Below are 19149 nucleotides of genomic sequence, written 5' to 3' on the forward strand. Positions count from 1 at the left end.
ATTAAATCTGCAGTAGTTCGCCAGAAGAGAGAGAGAGAGAGAGAGATAGGAAATGTATTCCCTTTGATAGAAATGATGGAAGTGGAGATGCTCAGCTGTAGTCCTAAAGGGACCATTCTGAAGAGGGGATTGTTTACAGCTCTGGAAGAGCAGCTGTTACGCAAGTATCAATCGATTGGTTGGATTCCCAACTAGGGCTAAAGGGAATTCTAGGTTTTATTTAGGATCCTTACTGGGAAAGGCTATTCCATTAAAGGGAAGCCCAGGAAAATCTGTGAAAAAAAGGAAATAATATTCTGAAAACGTTTCGTAGTGTTTCCCAGTTTCCGTTTTTTTAGATCATGGGCAAATCAGATATTTTTCCCCCCTCAATACGAGGGTCGTTTGAAAAGTCCGTGCAAAGTCAGAGAGATAGCACCACTGGCGCGTATCGAGGTTATGTTTAGTTAGTAGCATCTCTTGGAAGAACACACACCAAGTTTCAGCCAGATCGGTCTATTTCCTTGTGTTTGGCATTCGTTTGAATGGAGGAAGTCGAGTGATTTTCAAAAAATGGACGAAAAAGAATTTCGTGTGTTGATTAAACACTACTTTATGAAAGGCAAAACGCCTGAGGAGACTAAAGAGAAGCTTGATAAACATTATGGTGACTCTGCACCTTCGATTAGAACAGTTTATAAGTGGTTTCAAAATTTTCGGAGTGGCCATATGGGCACAAGTGACGCTGAACGTTCTGGACGCCCTGTTGAGGTTACTACTCCAGAAATCATTGATAAAATCCATGATATGGTGATGGATGACAGAAGAGTGAAGGTACGTGAGATTGCTAGTGCTGTGGGCATCTCTAATGAACGGGTACATAATATTTTGCATCAACATTTGGACATGACAAAGCTACCCGCAAGATGGGTGCCGCGATTGCTCACGCTTGACCAAAAACGAAATCGTATGAAGTGTTGCAAGGACGGTTTGCAGCTGTTCCAGAAGAATCCGCAGGACTTTAAGCGTCGTTTCGTCACTGTGAATGAAACATGGATACATCACTACACTCCTGAGACCAAAGAACAATCTACACAATGGGTTACCAAGGGGGAATCCGCGCCAAAAAAGGCGAAGACCGTTCCTTCAGCCGGAAAGATTATGGCGACTGTCTTTTGGGATTCGCAAGGAATAATCCTCATCGACTATCTGGAAAAGGGTAAAACTATTACAGGTGCATATTATTCATCGTTATTGGACCGTTTGAAAACCGAGCTGCAAGAAAAACGCCCACGATTGGCCCACAAAAAAGTCCTTTTCCATCACGGCAACGCACCAGCTCACACCTCAGCAGTTGTGGTCGCAAAATTAATGGAAATAGGGTTCCAACTCGTTTCACAACCCCCTATTCTCCAGACTTGGCTCCCTCGGACTACTATTTGTTCCCCAATATGAAGAAATGGCTGGCGGGAAAAAGATTTTATTTAAACGAGGAGGTGATTGCAGAAACGAATGGCTATTTTTCAGACTTGGACAAATCCTATTATTTGGAAGGGATCAACAAACTAGAGCAGCGTTGGACGAAGTTTATAAGCCTAAAAGGAGACTATGTTGAAAAATAAAAAAGGTTTACCCCAAAAAATTAAGTAGTTTTTATTTTTGTACGGACTTTTCAAACGACGTTCGTACAGTAGTGCAATACTTTTCTGGGAACTAGTTCTCCAGCTTCTTCATCTATGAGGTTTGGCTATTAAATAACGAGACTGATGCTGCTACAGAAGAACTATGCATGCCGCCAAATCCTAACGACCTGTCAGCTGTGCAGCGTAAAGCCTTCTCTTTCGATTGCCGGCGTCTCACGAGTTTGTAGAGAAATCTGTCTGACCGGAACTGTCGTTTGTGTAAGTTGGTGTTAGTTTCGTTTTGCCGTAAACATGATACTGCACATGTAGTAGAGCAACGAATTGTCGTGAAATTTCACATCAAAACTGGGCAAAACCGCTACTGAAACTTGATCTTTTATTAAAGAAGTTTATGGCGATGAACGTTTATCTTGTGCGCAAGTTTTTGAGTAGTTCAAGCGTTTCCATGGTGGCCGAGAAGACGTCAGAGATGATGACCGCCCGGGTCGCCCTTCCACGTCCAAAACGGTTGAAAATATCCGATTACAATTAATCAACATTACTATCGGTGAGGTGCTTGCTCAACTCCGTGAAAGAGTAAGGAAAGAACGACCCGATTAGTGGAAGAACAAGTCATGGGTTCTCCATCAAGACAACGCGCCGGCCACACTGCATTGTCTATCATGACGTTTCTAGCCAAGTACAACAACCCAGTTTTAGGCCATCCACCTTATTCGCCTGACCTGGCCTCATGTGACTTTTATCTGTTCCCCAACGTCAAGTCGGCATTAAAAGGAACACGATTTCAGTCCGTTGAAGCTGTGAAAGAAAAAGCAGGAGCTCACAGAAAAAGTCTTCCTGCACGGTTTCGGAACAATGGTAAATTCGCATGGAGCGTTGTAGGGATAGGGGAGTGGTGTATATTGAAGGTGATAATAACTAAATATGTATAAATTTAAAAATAAATTGTTTTATAGCAATAGCCTCGTTATTTAATAGCCACACCTCGTATGATTCGTCAACATCATTGGCTGTTACATTAATCGAACATTTTGTGGGAGAACATATGGTTTTTAAAGTCATAGTTAACATACGGATTGTACAATAACCATTTCTGACAGATAGTGGACTTTGCAGCTCTTCACAGCGACCTCAACGTCACCATTCGCCCAACAATTTCCCAAGATGAAGAATCAAAAGTTCCATACTGCTCTCTCTTTCTCTAGTGGCTTTAATCCAATCATGCAATCTTAACCTCTTCCGCCATTCTTGACAATACACCACTTGGGAGCCAGCGGCCCCAAGACTTCCTTGAGGTCTGAAGATCATCGTTAACGTTATGGCTAATAAAGAAATACAGTCACGTTTTATTTTTAAATTAAATTTTATTAAATGAATATTAATTAACTAATTACTTTAATATTAGTCCATAAATAATTAGGGCATCGTTATTATAATAATTATAACAATTATATTTAACAAAAGGTTAGGTTATGTTAGGTTGATATTGAGGCGTAAATAAATAATAAGTGCACATGCGTAAGTGCGGACTTTTAGAATGATCCATCAAATGTACCCATCATTATATGGCTTGTCTTTGAATTCTCTACTGTTATTGAAAAATTTATTTAAATTCAAGAATTTCATGTATGTACATGATTGCTTTTCACCCGTTTATCTCTCTTAAATTTTTCAATGGGGGATAGAACGGGGGGCTACACATGTTGGACTTGTGGCTCCGTTTGAACATTGTTGAAGTAGGTAACTGTAGACGAAGTGTACATGTGATAGAGAATTAAAGGTTGCCCAAGGTAAAGTTAAACCAAAGTAGACGCTCACAATCAATTGCACCGCTTTGAGTGCTGTTTGTGTGTGTTGTGGTCAGCCGGAAATGTGGTTCTTGTTCAAGTTAATAATGGTGGACCAAAGATCCCTGAAGATTTGTTTCCGCCTAAAGGCAAGAAGGGTCCGATGCTAGTTGCTCTCAATTATGCAACAGTTTTGTTTCTTCATTTTTATTCTACAAAAATATTGCGTCCAAGTAATTTCATTTCCGGTTTAAAGAACTGCCCATCTTTTCCAATATTTCTTTTTGAATGTTTAGTTTTTTTTTTTTTTTTTTTTAGAGAAATAAATACAAGAATCTGAGATTGGTTCCTATAATTTTCTTATATGGTTACAATAGTGCAAGGCTGTCGAAAGCTGCTGTTTAAAGTTTTCGAAATTAGCGTGCTGTTAACGAAGCGAATGCCTCTTTATTTCTGATTAACGAGCATAGAAGGACTATTGAGAAAGACGAGGTTATCTTTACTTGCTGTCTTCGACTTTTTGGTGACCCCTCCATTAGTTGTAGAAGAAGTGGTAGTCTCTCACTTCTTGTACCAGCCAACGGAGGCTGGAGAGAGAGAGAGAGAGAGATTAGCGAAGCCTTAGTCTTCCCTACTTCCTTGGAAGGAATGCACTGCCCACATTACACTAGTTACTTTCTGTTATTCCATTCTTCCAGATGCGTCCCAGCCATCTAGTAACTCGTAGTACCATTTCCAAAAAGTAACCTTTAAAAATAAGCAGTTCCGGTTTATATAATCTTATGAATCCTGCTTTGATTGAAACTTTTAAAGACGAGATCACACAACAATTCCACAGCTACTTGAGTATATTAAACTGCAAATCCACGTCACAATACAGCGCAAAACATCATACAGTAATAAAACCTATCAAAATTTCATTTCATTATCTATACTCGTATATCTAGCTGAAATAAACTTAGACATGTTCATTCATGTTCAACCATTCTCCTTAGAAACTTGGCCAAATTTGGATCGCTGCTGCCATTATTGTCTAAAAATTAATATTACTGTCATTTTATCATTACATTTTGTTCAAAATTAATATTACTGTCATTTTATCATTACATTTTGTTCAAAATTAATATTACTGTCATTTTATCATTACATTAATTTGGAACTAGTAAGCTCCATGACGTACTTGTTCATTATTTTTATTTCCGTTGTATAATTTGAATGCCACTTTGTTGGTAATTCTTTTCTTTAATTGTCGAAAATAGGTGGCACAAAATATCCAAAAGAAAGAGGAGATGCTTGAGAGCTAAAGATTGGGCAGAACGCACAAAGAAGATAAGGGGGAATGTAACAATATGGGAGCAACAACTTGATTAAATAAAACTTAGAAATACAAGCTTAATTATTCACGCCTCCTACGTACAAATAACAGCAATCCTAGCATTTATTAAACCAAAAGAAATCTGTTCAAGATGTCCTTCTCAAATTAATTGCAGAAAATAATTTAAGTCACAATATGTGGCCATTAATAAAAAAAAAAAAAAAACTTAATCAAGCTGGCATTGGGAACTATTGCAGTTACCTGCAGTATCAACAGGTTATAAAACCTCCTTCCACAAGTAGTAGGTTACATCTCCGTGTAGTTACCCAATTTACTTATTTAAGAACATCTCAAAACAAAAAATTGATAAACAAAAAGGACTATTCCAGGACCTAATTAGGCAGGATACAGGTTACAAAAAATTTAATTAGGGTTTGTATTAGTTTTTTAATTTTTTTTTATACCCATTTAGAGTGAGAGAGCCCACCATTCATGGGGACAATACCTTATTTTATTGATTATAATTTTTGTAACTTTATTTTTGTATTACATTTTTATTACAATTAATGGAAGATATAATTAAGGGTTTGTCAATAATGATTTCATTCTTATCATAAAGGTTTTTTGTTTTTTGTTTCTGTTTTGGTCTTATTGTAGTCTGTTGAACTTAACATTAAGAGCATGCTTCTTTCTTTAATTTTTTTGTAGGTTATATACAATATAAAAGAATGAATTTTTGTTTTTTGACAAAGAACTTTATTGTAAGATAGTCTAATTTTTGTATACATTATAAGCATTGTCGTCTTATTTTTCTTTCAATTTGCCAACTAGTCCTTTGTTTTTGTTTTTTTACTTGATATAATTTTTTAAATTGAATAGAATTATTTAAGGTTTCGTTAAAATGACTCCATCATTTGAAAACAAACTTATTAATAACTTTTTTTGGGAAGCAAGAAGTTACTACTAGCTCTTTCTTCTTCAGGGAATTTTACATCCTTGCGGGTGGGATATTCCAGCAATGACATTCCCAACCATATATATAAAATGCAGAGGAAGTTGATGGATGTATGTAGTTTTTAAGGGGTTTAGCGAATCTATTGGGAAACTTAACTTGCCGTGTCACTCACATTAAACTACTCAGTGTCTCTCTGTAGAAAAAGTTAGACACTGGACTGAAATAGGACTTTTAACAATGGAAGAGTACGTTTATTTGGGGGGGGTATGTATATCAACTTAACGGAAAGCTTTATCTTAACCGGAAATCGGTTATAGACTATCCCATATAGTTAATCCTCCCCCAGCTTGGTCTTCAATTCTTAGCTCATGTTGGAGCTCTGTCCTTCGTACTACATACTTTCCGCTATCCTGGAAGTATTCAGTGGTGCGAATGATTCCAAAACCTGGAAAACCGGCTCACCTACCCTCATCCTACAGACCTATCAGCCTACTGTCGACTCTTGGAAAAGTTCTTGAAAAACTGTTACTTAAGCATATTAACCCCATATTGTCGGAGTTTGGTGTTATACCAGACCACCAATTTGGTTTCAGGCGTCATCATAGTACTATTCAACAATGTCACCGGATTGTTGATGTTATTGCTTCAGGACTGGAGAGAAAACAGTATTGCTCAGGGGCATTCTTAGACGTAAGCCAGGCTTTCGACCGTTTTTGGCATCCTGGATTACTGTTCAAACTAAAAAAAGAATCTTCCCTCAACATACTACCTCATTTTGCGAACCTATCTCTCAGATAGGTTCTTTCAAATTAGTACTGGCTCCGCAATCTCTTCTTTCTCCACAGTGGGGGCGGGAGTGCCGCAGGGGAGTATACTTGGCCCCGTTCTCTACACAGTATACACATCAGACATACCTGTACAACCCTCTACACTACTCTGTACATATGCAGACGACACAGCCACAAGTACACATCCTACATCAGCTTCATACAAGTTACAGACACACTTACATAAAATAGAATCCTGGGCAAAGAAGTGGCGGATTAAAATGAACCCACAGAAATGCCAGCATGCCACGTTTACTCTCCGGCGGGGCTCCTGTCCACCTGTCTTCTTCAAACAGCAATCCTCTTCTTTGTACAGATCTGGTGCGCTACCTTGGGCTCTACATAGACAAGCGACTCACGTGGAACCCACACACTAGACTTAAAAGGACAAGCAATGACGAAACGTGCGAAACTGCTTTACTGACTTCTTGGACGACGCTCCAAATTACCCATAGAACTCAAACGCTTAATATACAGTACTATCCTCAAACCAATGTGGACGTACGGACTAGAGCTGTGGGGTTCAGCCAAACCTACAAACATACGGACTGTACAGACATTTCAATCAAAAGTATTTCGACAGATAGCTGACGCTCCTTTCTACGTGACTAACCTCACTCTACACAACGACCTCAACATCCCCTTCATACACCAATTAGCCAAGACTAAATATCAAAAATTCCATACTGCTCTCTCCACTTGCTCTAATCCTCTAGTACAGTCTCTCGCCTCCTCTAACATTCCTGACAATCCTCCTCACCGACTGAATCGCCAGTGGCCCCGCGACTTCCTCGCAGTCTGAAGACCTAAAATTAATATCCTGTAGAAAGTGCTGCCGCTGGGCAGTTTCATTCCTCCTGCCTTTCACGCCTCTATACTTCTATCTCCCTATTTACTTATTGTATAGTGTATTATACAGATTGTAAATAACAAAATAAATTAAAAAAAAAAAAAGTTGGAGCTACTACCATGGACTACAACTTCCTTCGAAAAAAGACATAGAGGATTCACATAAATCACATTTCGCATTTTGTGTCACAGTGGGTTGAAGGATACCGATACAGTTTGACCCCACCGGATGTGTTGAGAGAGAGTAAAGAACGTTTGGGGTACTTGCAGCATCTCGTACTCAAAGAATCACCTTATCTTCACCTGTACTGGTGCAAGTAATGGGACAGCATTCACTCTGGAATTGCTATCTAATAATGGACTTACCGGAAATGACAACCTTTTTTTTTACTTAAACAGGAAATGAATTTTTGATCGTTAATACCAAAAAAAAAATATATCATAAATAATTCAAATAAGTATTCTTTTTATATTTATCTTTTATTCAAAATCTGAACATCTTAATTTTTATTTATTAACTTCTAATTATTCCATATGTTTTATTATAATTAATGGAATTTTTATAGGGTTCGGTAGATACCTGTGTTCGGGGTTGGATAATGATTTTACTCGGGGTGTACCAAGGATTGCTCATCTAGCCCAACCGCAAACATATCAGCCACCAAAAGGTAATTTCACGAAAGAAGGATTCAAATAAATTAACTAAGTTTTTAATAGCACCTAATTACAGAATTTCACTTTTTAACTAAAAACAAAAGAAGTAGCTTTTAATTATAATTGGCTTGCTTCCGTTGGAAGACTCTCTATCTTTATAACTTTATCCCCTTTTTTTTAAAAAAAATTACTAGTTTAAATTTTGAATATTGCCACTAATATTGTAACCCGCTATTGATTTTAGATTATTTGTTTAAAAAAAAAAACTAAAAAACTTTTAACATTGTTATTCTCCAAGGAATGTTGCATGTTTCCTGTGCTTACGTAGTGCAATTTCTTTAGTTAGTGTAATTAGCGAATAGTAGCTTCCGTTATATTAAATGCATTTTTTTCCCCCAAAAAAGTAGGAACTGTTAGTGATGATGATGAATAAATAATGCTTTGGTAATTTACACAATATTAATTTTCAGTAACAAGTATTTGCTATAAAAATTTAAATATTAAATTGGTTATCTAGTAATGTGTGTCTCTGGAATCCATCAAAATTTTTAAACAAAAATAATTTTGAGATAGTGTTTTCAGAGATCGCGTTTGAATGACTAAAATTTGTGTTGTTTTATTAATAAGATAGCATCTCGTTCTAACTTCCGGTTAGGATCGGAAGTGCTTAACGTTATAATTGTTTTTCTTTTAATTTTCTTTAATAATTAGTATTGATATTTATGAATGAGAAATAATTTAGCATGAATAGTTTTTTTACTATTTTTTCTATTTATTTTATTTTATGATTTAAGGCGCGTCAACATCTGAGGTTATTGGCGCCCGGAGCTTTTTCCAGTGCACTGCCGGCCTCCGGACAGTGTTCTCTCGTTACAAACAACACTGTCCATCACCGGTCAGTGAGCTGTAAGAAGCTCCTAGGAAGAGAAAATCTAAGAGATCAGCAGCTGGATTCGAACCCGGGACCTCCGCGTGGGAGGGAGTCTAGTACGCTAACCGCATAGCTAATCCCTTCCCTCTCTATTTATTTATTGATATTTAAAACAATTCAGTGACATTGTTTTCGTTCAAGTTCATTTTTTTTTACTTTATTTTAATAGTTTAATGAGGAACTTATATTATACTGTAAATCCGGGGATACTTTAGCACAACGTCAGAAAAAAAAAGTATTTTATTTAATAATGCATCCAAAAATATAAGATACAAATTTTGCTCTTAAATAATAATGGTGAAGGGGGCTTGAAATTTACAGAAATTTGATTATTGGGTTTTATTTTAGCAATAATGTGAATTTTATTGGATAATATTGTGCAAGAAACCAGATATTAAGCGCCATAAGTGGGGAAGGTACAATAAGTCCCTTGTGGGGCTGTCCGTGCCGTGGGGGTGCAGGTCTCGTCCCGCTTTCTAATTCTAAGCGCCATAAGTAAGCAAAAAAACTAAATTTAAGGATAGCATTGTGTTATAGTGCTAAGTTCCCTTGATTAACAGTGTGTGAAATAATCGTAACAATTGGATCAGTGGACAGCTTAGTTAAGTCCCCAAAACTTCATGGATATGGTCTGAAGAAATACGAGGAAATGATATAAAGAGAGCATGTTAAGTCCTGCCAAGTTGCTGGATAAAAGAGGACTCTTCAAAGACCAAGAGATGTCCAAATTTTTAAGTTCTAATTAAAGTTCAGTTAACCTAATATTTATCAGAAATTAAATGTTTTTAAGAGAAATATTTCTCATACCCCTTTATTTTGAGCCGTTTTTGCTCATTTTTGGCAACTTTTTTCTCGAAACCTATTAGATCTGGGTTGTTGCAAAAAAATTACAGTTATAAAGGAGGGTTTGCCCTATAATTTAAAGAAAATTTGGGAATTTTATCTTTTATAGAAAAAGAGAAAAAAATTGTCAAAGTTGGGAGTTTTTCAACGTTACGCTTTTTCGTGCAGTTTTTGATGATCAACCCTTATACAACTGTCCTACCGGACAGTTTTAATTTAAGTCCATTTTATGAAAGCAACCCTTTGTAAGGGGGGGGGGGACTTCGTTAGCCCAGAATACTTTGAATGAATGGACCAAAGTAACCCAGGTTCCTCGGTAATTTTTAAGGCGCGTCATCCATCTGAGGTTATTGGCACCCGGAGGTTTTTTTCTCGGTGTTCCCTCGTTACAGACAACACTATCCATCACCAAAACAGTGAGCCGTAAGAAGCTCCTAAAAAGGAAAAAAAAAAAATCCAAGGATCAGCAGCTGGATTCGAACCCGGGATCTCCGTGTGGTAATCCGATAAGCTAACCGCATAGCTAATCTGTATCCTACGGTAATTTTATTGCCTTCAAATTTGAGTCCAAAAATAATTAAAGGGAAGATATTCTATTTTTTTTAGGAGGGCGCAAAAAATAAGTAAGAAAATAATGTACAAATACATAAATAAGCACGATTAAAACAGGATTTTTACAAGAACTTGTTCGGCAATTACCATTGGGCAAAGATTTAGCCTTGTAAAGTATAATTAGTTTATCCCAGGCGCATTGAAGTCTATTATTTTATTTTTGTTTTTAACCAACTATAGCCTGGAATCGTTCCTTGTAATCCTTGGCATATTTCATGGCGTGTCATTCCACTGATGTGGCTACACAATGTTACACGTATATACTGACGCTGAATCAGGATGCATTAATAATTAGCTCGTTTTGTTTTTTTTCTTTTATCATCATGGCGTTGCTTAATGTCACGGGATAAAAAACGGATAGTGGCCGTTGTTTAACGTAGTTTGATGAGATGAGGAGCACATTTACGATATGCACTCATACGTAATGTAGGTAAAGGCCCATTTGCATCAAGTGGACATGGACTCCTGATCAAACATGTGCGCATAGAAGCCATGATGGCTCCTTTAAGTCGCCATTGATTTGGCTCTACTGTCACTCACTCTACAACCTAAAAGTTGCGAGTTTTTTGTATTTTGTCCCCAACCTCTGGTTGCCATAAATTGTAAATAACAGTAATAATAATAATATTAATAAATAATAAGGATTGGATATAAAAGAGGAGCTCTTTTTGTTATTTAATATGGCCGTAAAATATTTTGTACAAACCAATAAGGCTTGCAACTTTCAAGGAGAAAAAACTTTTTAATGGGAGAACTTAATAACTTATGTTATATCAGCTTTAATTCTTTTCTTAATAACATCGCGAATACAACTTTTATAACTTAATATTTTATGGTTGGCAACTTAAGGAAGACAGACACAAAAGGGCTGAGGGCGATTATATAAAGTAATATTAAGTAATTGAAAAAGCCGTACTTTGTGTGGTGTTTTAATAATGAAGATTTACTCCTGGTAAAAGGGAGACGGGGAAGAAGTGGATTGTGGGAGTTTGAGTTTCGCCAGGAATAATTTCGAGGTTCTTTGGTCTAAGAGCAGGATAAGGGTTTGGGTGGCAATCTGTTCCTACAAAAATTGGGGGAAAAATCACATTTGAAATAGACTACATTGCAGTGACAATTCCTCTTCCATTTTATCCAGAATTTCTAGAAAAAATTAATGCTTACTGTTCAAGGAACATTTTGCATGTAAAACAAGGAATTGGATGAGAATTCCAATAACCGGAAGTTATTGACTGCATTTTTCACTTTTTTTGAGGTATTCTGAAAAAAACTTCCTTTGTACCATTACGTACCCAAATTTTTTAATGCTTTTTCTTTTTAAAGAACTCTGAGATTCTTTAAGGTAGTAATTCTATGAAAGTTTGCTCAATCGTAGGCAATCTCCAGCCATCCATAACTGAGTGAAATATCAGTTTTTTGAGATTAATAGCAAAAGAAAATCTGCGATAGTTGAAAATTACAGGGATGACCCAAAATACTACCCAAAATCTGAATCTAAATATCCAATCTTCTTAATGTTCAGAATTCTATGAAATTTTGCAGAAGTTCTTGTTTTTTATTGATGCATCAAAAACAAAAGCTAGCTAAGAAAAGCTTCGTGGTCTGATTCCTTTGAAGTTATTCAATGGCGGCTTCCTCCATCTCTTCGTACATAGTTCATCACTTATCCTGCTTTGAATGGAGAACAAGGATTTGCTACAGTACAGACAATCCACTCTTGCAGGCTTTGTGTTGTTCCCTTTACATCAAGAGATATCTTGCCCCATTTATTGCTGAACATACCAACTCATTTTAATTATTACTTTTAAAATATTACACTATAACCGTATTATTATTTAATCATTAACTATTTATTTACTTCCGCTTTCGAGGGAATATCAGGATTATTGAATTATCATCCAATTAAACTTTCACAAAGTTATTTTTTTCAGGCGGGCTTTACGTCCAACTACCACAAATTAGGTATCGTAGATGGAGGCGACTAGCTAACATACTTTACTATAAATGTCTCATATGAACCATTAAATAAAATCCAAGGCCTAGACTAGTACCGCAATACATCTTAGCTTTGCGGGTCTAGCCTATAGCCGCATAACATACTTTACTATAAATTTCTCATATTAACCATTCAATAAAATCCAAGGCCTAGACTAGTACCTCAATACACCTTAGCATTGCGGGTCTAGCCTATAGCCGCATAACATACTTTACTATAAATTTCTCATATTAACCATTAAATAAAATCCAAGGCCTAGACTAGTACCGCAATACATCTTAGCTTTGCGGGTCTAGCCTATAACCGCCTAACATACTTTACTGTAAATTTCTCATATTAACCAATAAATAAAATCCAAGGACTAGACTAGTGCCGCAATACATCTTAGCTTTGCGGGTCTAGCCTATGATCGCCTAACACACTTTACTATAAACTCATATTAACCAAGGTCTCATAAAATCCAAGGTCTAGAGACCGGGAATCGAACCCACTAATCAAACATACATCTTAGCTTGGCGTACGCCCAACTAACGGGCAGTAAGAGTTGAGTTATTAGTTGTATTACTTATATGCTACCAACTTAATCTTATGGTAGTGGTAGTAAAGGATACAAGTGACTCCACCTCCCCCGCAAATTAATAGAATTTAAATAATTTGATTAATTTAGATTATTTTGTTGCGATGTTCACAGTGGAAGAGCAGTTATTCACTGGTTACACTCGCAGCGTCTCGCAGGTGCATCAAGTCATTTCCGAAGAGACTACCAACAGTGTCCGCAAAGCTGAACATTGTCCCTGTAAACCTAGTTCAGGTGAGTCACTTTTCTTCAGTTTTTCCGTCTAAGCGTCAATGAATTTGAATCTTAAGTCTATTAGAAGAATTGTACTGACTTCCTGTACGGACACATATTGTTTTTTACTAATTCCGATTATTTTTAAATTTATTGAACGATATATGAATGGTTCTTTTCGTGAGCTAAAAAAAATAAGTACAGTCCATTTTCGGAAAACAATTTTTTTTTGGTGGGGACTCGGAGGAAGTCAAAATGGGTCAAAAACTCGTTTGATCGTAGTACCATTTCGATGCCCCACCCTGACAACCAATAGGAAGTCATAAACTTTCTTACAGGTTACGTTCTTCACCGGAAATGAAGCTTACCACTGCATAAATATAAATTTTATCATAAAATAAAACTGCACTTAGACCGACAATCATAAATTGAAAAAGAGTGGGAATATAAGAAATAGGAAACAATAAGCGAAGTAACAACAGAAGGAGCTGGAGGTTGCCATGACGCCCGTACACCCTTCTGTAACTGCGGTGTAGATCTGTCTACCAGCTTGACGGCGGCTGAATACAACGATACTGTGCTGATGTAATACTTGGTCCAGACTAAGTTGAAACTGCAGCACAGTTTAGTGGATGATGTATCATTTCTAGGATACTCAATTCTAGCCGAGGTGAATAAAACTTGAAATTTCTTAAAATTTTGCTTGAAGAACTTCCGGTAAACACGATTTTAATTGATATCAATTACGAGGTTGTGGAATATTCGTTTAATAGGTTTTTTCGCCACAATGAATTTATTTAGTAGAACTTCTAAGTTTGTAGAAGACTAAATTTTTAAGAAGTGCAATGAGAAGTAAGTTACATCAGTTTCTTTTTTTTTGAAACTATGAAAACCGAATTTAATGATACCGGAAATCTCTGTTGCTGAAAGAAAAAGCAACAGCTTTGTTGTTGTTTTTTTTGCTGTTGTTGTTCTTGTCTACAGTTTGCATTATTCGGTTTCATTGCGTCACTACTCTAATTACAAAGGTAATTAGCATATATAACTGTGAACTGTGTGCATGATAATGGTAATTTAGACTGGATTGGTAATCTTTTCTGCATACATACACACGTACATACACGATGAATCTACTTCTAGATATCGCGTGATATTTCGCAGTTGTATTAATCCCCGGCGGGGTCGGCTTCTAGGCGGCCCCCAGTGCAGAGAACAATGAGGAGGTAGGTTTGGTTGTTGTTACCAGATAGTGAGGAGGAAGGGTTACACGGCTATAGTCGAGTAAGTAGACGGTCCTGTATGCTAATTGTGTGGCCCGTTGTTCAGTTCAACGTTCCTTGTACTAACCCAGGAAGTGTGTACAAGTACCACCACTTCTCCTTGGGTTCCGCTGTAGCTAGCCCCTAAGTTATTCCACCTAATCTGTAAAGTACAGCCTCCAATTATAAGAGCAACTTTGCACGTTCTTTTGCATTTCTTTTAAATATAGACGCCCACTAACGGGGGGGGGCCTCACTAGAACTTTTAGATTGTAGTGGATTTGGCTTTCAACACATTCTCTATTTGAGAAATTTATATCTAGAGGTTTTTTTTTTAAAGAAAATTGTGAAAAATTTAAATAAAACAACATTTTAAAAATAATAGGCTACTTCCGATGGTGATAAAGCTGCTCTCTTTGCTTCTCATTTTTTAAATGCATTCACTCCACATTCCGACATGATTGACTCTCAATTCCGAAAATCTCTCTTACAAGATCTGGACACACCTCTTCCTCTCTCTCTCCCACCCAAACCATTTGAGGTTCAGTACGTCATAAATCATCTTTCACGTAAGAAAGCGCCTGGATTTGATCTCATTACTCCAACCATTCTCTGCAATCTTCCCAAAAAAGCCGTAGTATTTCTGACTTCCATATACAACGCAATTCTCCGAACAACCTACTTCCCCGTCTTGTGGAAGTGCTCCATTATCCGTCCTATCCCAAAACCTAAAAAACCTCATCAACATCCTTCGTCTTACCGTCCAATTAGTTTATTACCACTACTAGGAAAAATTTTCGAAAAACTTCTTCTCAAACAAATCCTTCCTATCCTCGAAAACTCTAAAGTGATCCCAGATCATCAGTTTGGATTTAGACGTAGCCACTCTACTATTCAGCAATGCCATCGAGTAGTGGACATAATTGCATCCTCTCTTGAAAAGAAAGAATGTTGTTCAGGGGCTTTCCTTGATGTACAGCAGGCCTTCGATAGAGTATGGCACACTGGCCTCTTGTGGAAGCTTAAAAATATTTTACCTGCCACGTTTTATTTAATCATAAAATCTTACTTGTCCGACAGGTACTTCCAAGTGCAAATAGGATCTTCTTTCTCCCCACTTAAACATATCGACGTGCTGATTGAGCATAAATAAACGCAAAAAAAATAAATAAACTATTTTAAAAATTTTTAAACGTAACCTTTCTATCAAAATACGTGTTATAATCATGAAAAAGGACTTACACAGTGCTTACCAGCGTAAGAGAAGAGTGACCACCCTTATACCAGCATGCTTACCTCCTCCACAAAGCGTAGCCAATCGCCCTGCTTCTCTAAAATCTTGGCCGTTTCAGTTGGGGAATGTTTTTAGCAACATTAAGCAACAAAACTAATGCTTATAATTAAGTATAAGAAAACTACTTACTTAGAATTAAATTTAGAAACACCAGAGAGAGAGCCAGTTGTTCAATTTAGAAAGTTAAAGTAATTCATCTTAGCAATGACACAAACCTCTACCAAAACTAAGTACTAAGTTTTCAAAGTTCTCTCCACCAAATAATTTACTTCTCAAAGTTGTGGTACGCGTATTATATAACATCCAACAAACGTTGAGATCAACAGATAGCTTTTAAGTATTGGTGAAGTTTCTACACCTGTAACTACTTAAAGAAAAACATCATTTAATGATGAATTTATACATATTTATTATTTTCATGCCAAATAATCTAAAAGTTAGATTAATTTAGTGCTCTTTAGCAGTTATAAAACTGTTCCTTTTTAGATCTATTTGAATGTAGTAGTTTGAGTATCTGCGGAAATACGTTCATCATAGAGCAAGAAATACACAGGAAATGACCTATATGATCTAATTACGACTGCAAAATTATGTTTACTTCCTCCTTAGTATGTGCATCTGTATACATGACTTCTTCATTCATATGTTGTTTTTTTGTAGTGACGTCAGTTTCTTTTTACGTTCCTTTGTACATCTCTTCTAATAATACTTCTTCCGTTTTTATTGTAAAGTACACAAAAACACGCCGGTTGTAATTACAAGTGTTTCCATCTACTCACATAATGGGGAAAAAAGGATTGTGTGACCAGTGGTAAATTTGGTAATTTCGTCACAGTGCTCAGTTTGGAGAAAAAAGGGATTATCACGGATGTGATCAGGACACAGAGATTGGGTGAAGGCACACAGAGTTGATACTCCAGTGTTCATTTCTTCTGAAAGAACATCTCTAGGCTACCAGCTATGATATGGGATTGAAGTATTCCCATTCGGACCTGCAAAGCCAATGTGCATTGTGTGGTACTGGGTTTGATTCCCGGTCTTAGGCCTTGGATTTAATTTAATGGTAAATATGAGAAATTTACAGTTAAGTATGTTAGGCGGTTATAGGCTAGACCCGCTAAGCTAAGATGTATTGCGGTACTAGTCTAGGCCTTGGATTTTATTTAATGGTTAATATGAGAAATTTATAGTAAAGTATGTTAAGCGGTTAGAGGCTAGACCCGCTAAGCTAAGATGTATTGCGGTACTAGTCTAGGCCTTGGATTTTATTTAATGGTTAATATGAGAAATTTACAGTAAAGTATGTTTAGGCGGTTAGAGGCTAGACCCGCTAAGCTAAGATGTATTGCGGTACTAGTCTAGGCCTTGGATTTTATTTAATGGTTAATATGAGAAATTTATAGTAAAGTATGTTAAGCGGTTAGAGGCTAGACCCGCAAAGCTAAGGTGTATTGCGGTACTAGTCTAGGTCTTGGATTTTATTTAATGGTTAATATGAGAAATTTACAGTTAAGTATGTTAGGCGGTTATAGGCTAGACCCGCTAAGCTAAGATGTATTGCGGTACTAGTCTAGGCCTTGGATTTTATTTAATGGTTAATATGAGAAATTTATAGTAAAGTATGTTAAGCGGTTAGAGGCTAGACCCGCAAAGCTAAGGTGTATTGCGGTACTAGTCTAGGTCTTGGATTTTATTTAATGGTTAATATGAGAAATTTACAGTTAAGTATGTTAGGCGGTTATAGGCTAGACCCGCTAAGCTAAGATGTATTGCGGTACTAGTCTAGGCCTTGGATTTTATTTAATGGTTAATATGAGAAATTTATAGTAAAGTATGTTAAGCGGTTAGAGGCTAGACCTGTAAAGCTAAGATGTATTCCGGTACTAGTCTAGGCCTTGCATTTTATTTAATGGTTAATATGAGAAATTTACAGTAAAGTATGTTAGGCGGTTATAGGCTAGACCCGCAAAGCTAAGATGTATTGCGGTACTAGTCTAGGTCTTGGATTTTATTTAATGGTTAATATGAGAAATTTACAGTAAAGTATGTTTGCTAGTCGCCTCCGTCCACGACATCTAATTGGTAGTTGGACGTGAAGCCCCGCCTGAAAAAATAGGCGATTTCTTTACTTATTCCCACTCAATCAAGATTGGCCTTTTTATAAAGGAGGAGGAGGAGGAGGAGGTAGAGTTTTATTGGAGGAATGCTAAATCAAGGCTAAAAGAAGATTCCGTGGTCACCATGGAATTAAGATTAGTTACTAGAACTGGGAAGCATTTAATATTATCCTGCGGATTTTAAGGGATTCGCTGAGAATTAAAACGCTTGGGTAGTATCCAATAATAATTTCAGTCCGAAAGTCGAGATTGGTCTCTAAGTAGTTAAAATATAATGGCGGTTGATTTAACGGCAATTTAAGTGCGCGTTACTTTTTTAAATTAAATATGTAAATAAAATTCAAAATTTTAAGTAAATTGGTTGAACGGAATGCCGCAGTTTTTGCGACACACATTTTTTTAAATTTATTTAGTTGTTTAGGATCTGTGTTTACGTAAAATAAGAAAATAGGAACATATAAGATAAATAATAGCGTGAAAGGCAGGAGGAGAGGAACCACTCTGTGGCAGCACTTCCTGCGGCACACAATAGTTTTAAAACAGTAAGTCGTGTGAGTGGTCCAACTAGATTTTTAAAAAATTTATTATGAATTTACTTTTACGGTAATGAAGAATGAAATAAAAGAAAATAAAACAGAGATGGGGATTTTATAGACGTTCATCGAGACGAAAGTAAACTGAGACTAGTCTAGAACGTGGGGCCTAGTTGTTGAGCCTGCCAAGTCATTCACCTCCCCCGGGGGGTTTGGGAGAACAGCCATGCGCAAGGGTAGTAATACACGGCGAGAAGGGTGTCATCTGGGTTGGTAGATTGTTACCGAGAGAGTAGGAGTGCAGCGGTTTAGAGTAGTAGCCCGGTTGCCCGCGGGAGTCTGTTGTACTTCTGGAAATACTGCAGCATGCCTGGACTTAATCTTTCTCTGGGTGCATCATTATTCTCGTCGTAACTTATTTCTAGATCTTTGCATTTATTGATCCTATTCTAGTGTATAGTGAGAGGCAGAGAGAGAGACTTGATTCGCACTTTAGATCGATGATCGTAATTCTAAATGAAAATTTATTATCTTCTCGATTGCAATACTTCCTGATAATTAGGGGGGTAAGAGGAAGTAAAATCGAAAAGAACTGAAAACTCTGCAGAAAAGTGTCGATTCCTGTCAATCGATTTCCTTCAAATATGAGTTTTCCGATAATTGTTCAATTTCTAATGGGTCTGAAATGTTTTTTTTTTTAAAAAAAGGGATTTTCACGAAAATGGGTTGTACGATTTTCTTTCAATTTGGCACACTGATTGCACG

The 19149-nt window shown here is 36.8% G+C and overlaps 1 protein-coding gene across 6 annotated transcripts in view; it reads left to right on the top strand.

The window, feature by feature from the left end:
* The window catches only part of wge (BAH domain and coiled-coil containing protein winged eye), a 205445-nt gene that overhangs the window by 134254 nt on the left and 52042 nt on the right, over positions 1-19149 (top strand). For 5 of the 6 annotated variants that reach the window (XM_074140775.1, XM_074140774.1, XM_074140773.1 and 2 more), the window contains 2 exons: positions 7922-8023; positions 13083-13202. In XM_074140775.1, the coding sequence (XP_073996876.1) occupies positions 7922-8023; positions 13083-13202 (222 nt within the window). The remainder of the gene's footprint in view (positions 1-7921; positions 8024-13082; positions 13203-19149) is intronic. The other variant, XM_074140777.1, reaches the window with a different exon arrangement.

The sequence above is a fragment of the Rhodnius prolixus genome, unplaced genomic scaffold (genome assembly GCF_049639745.1).
Source record: "Rhodnius prolixus isolate KJV_2025 unplaced genomic scaffold, Rpr scaffold_6, whole genome shotgun sequence".
In the NCBI taxonomy this organism is placed as follows: Eukaryota; Metazoa; Arthropoda; class Insecta; order Hemiptera; family Reduviidae; genus Rhodnius; species Rhodnius prolixus.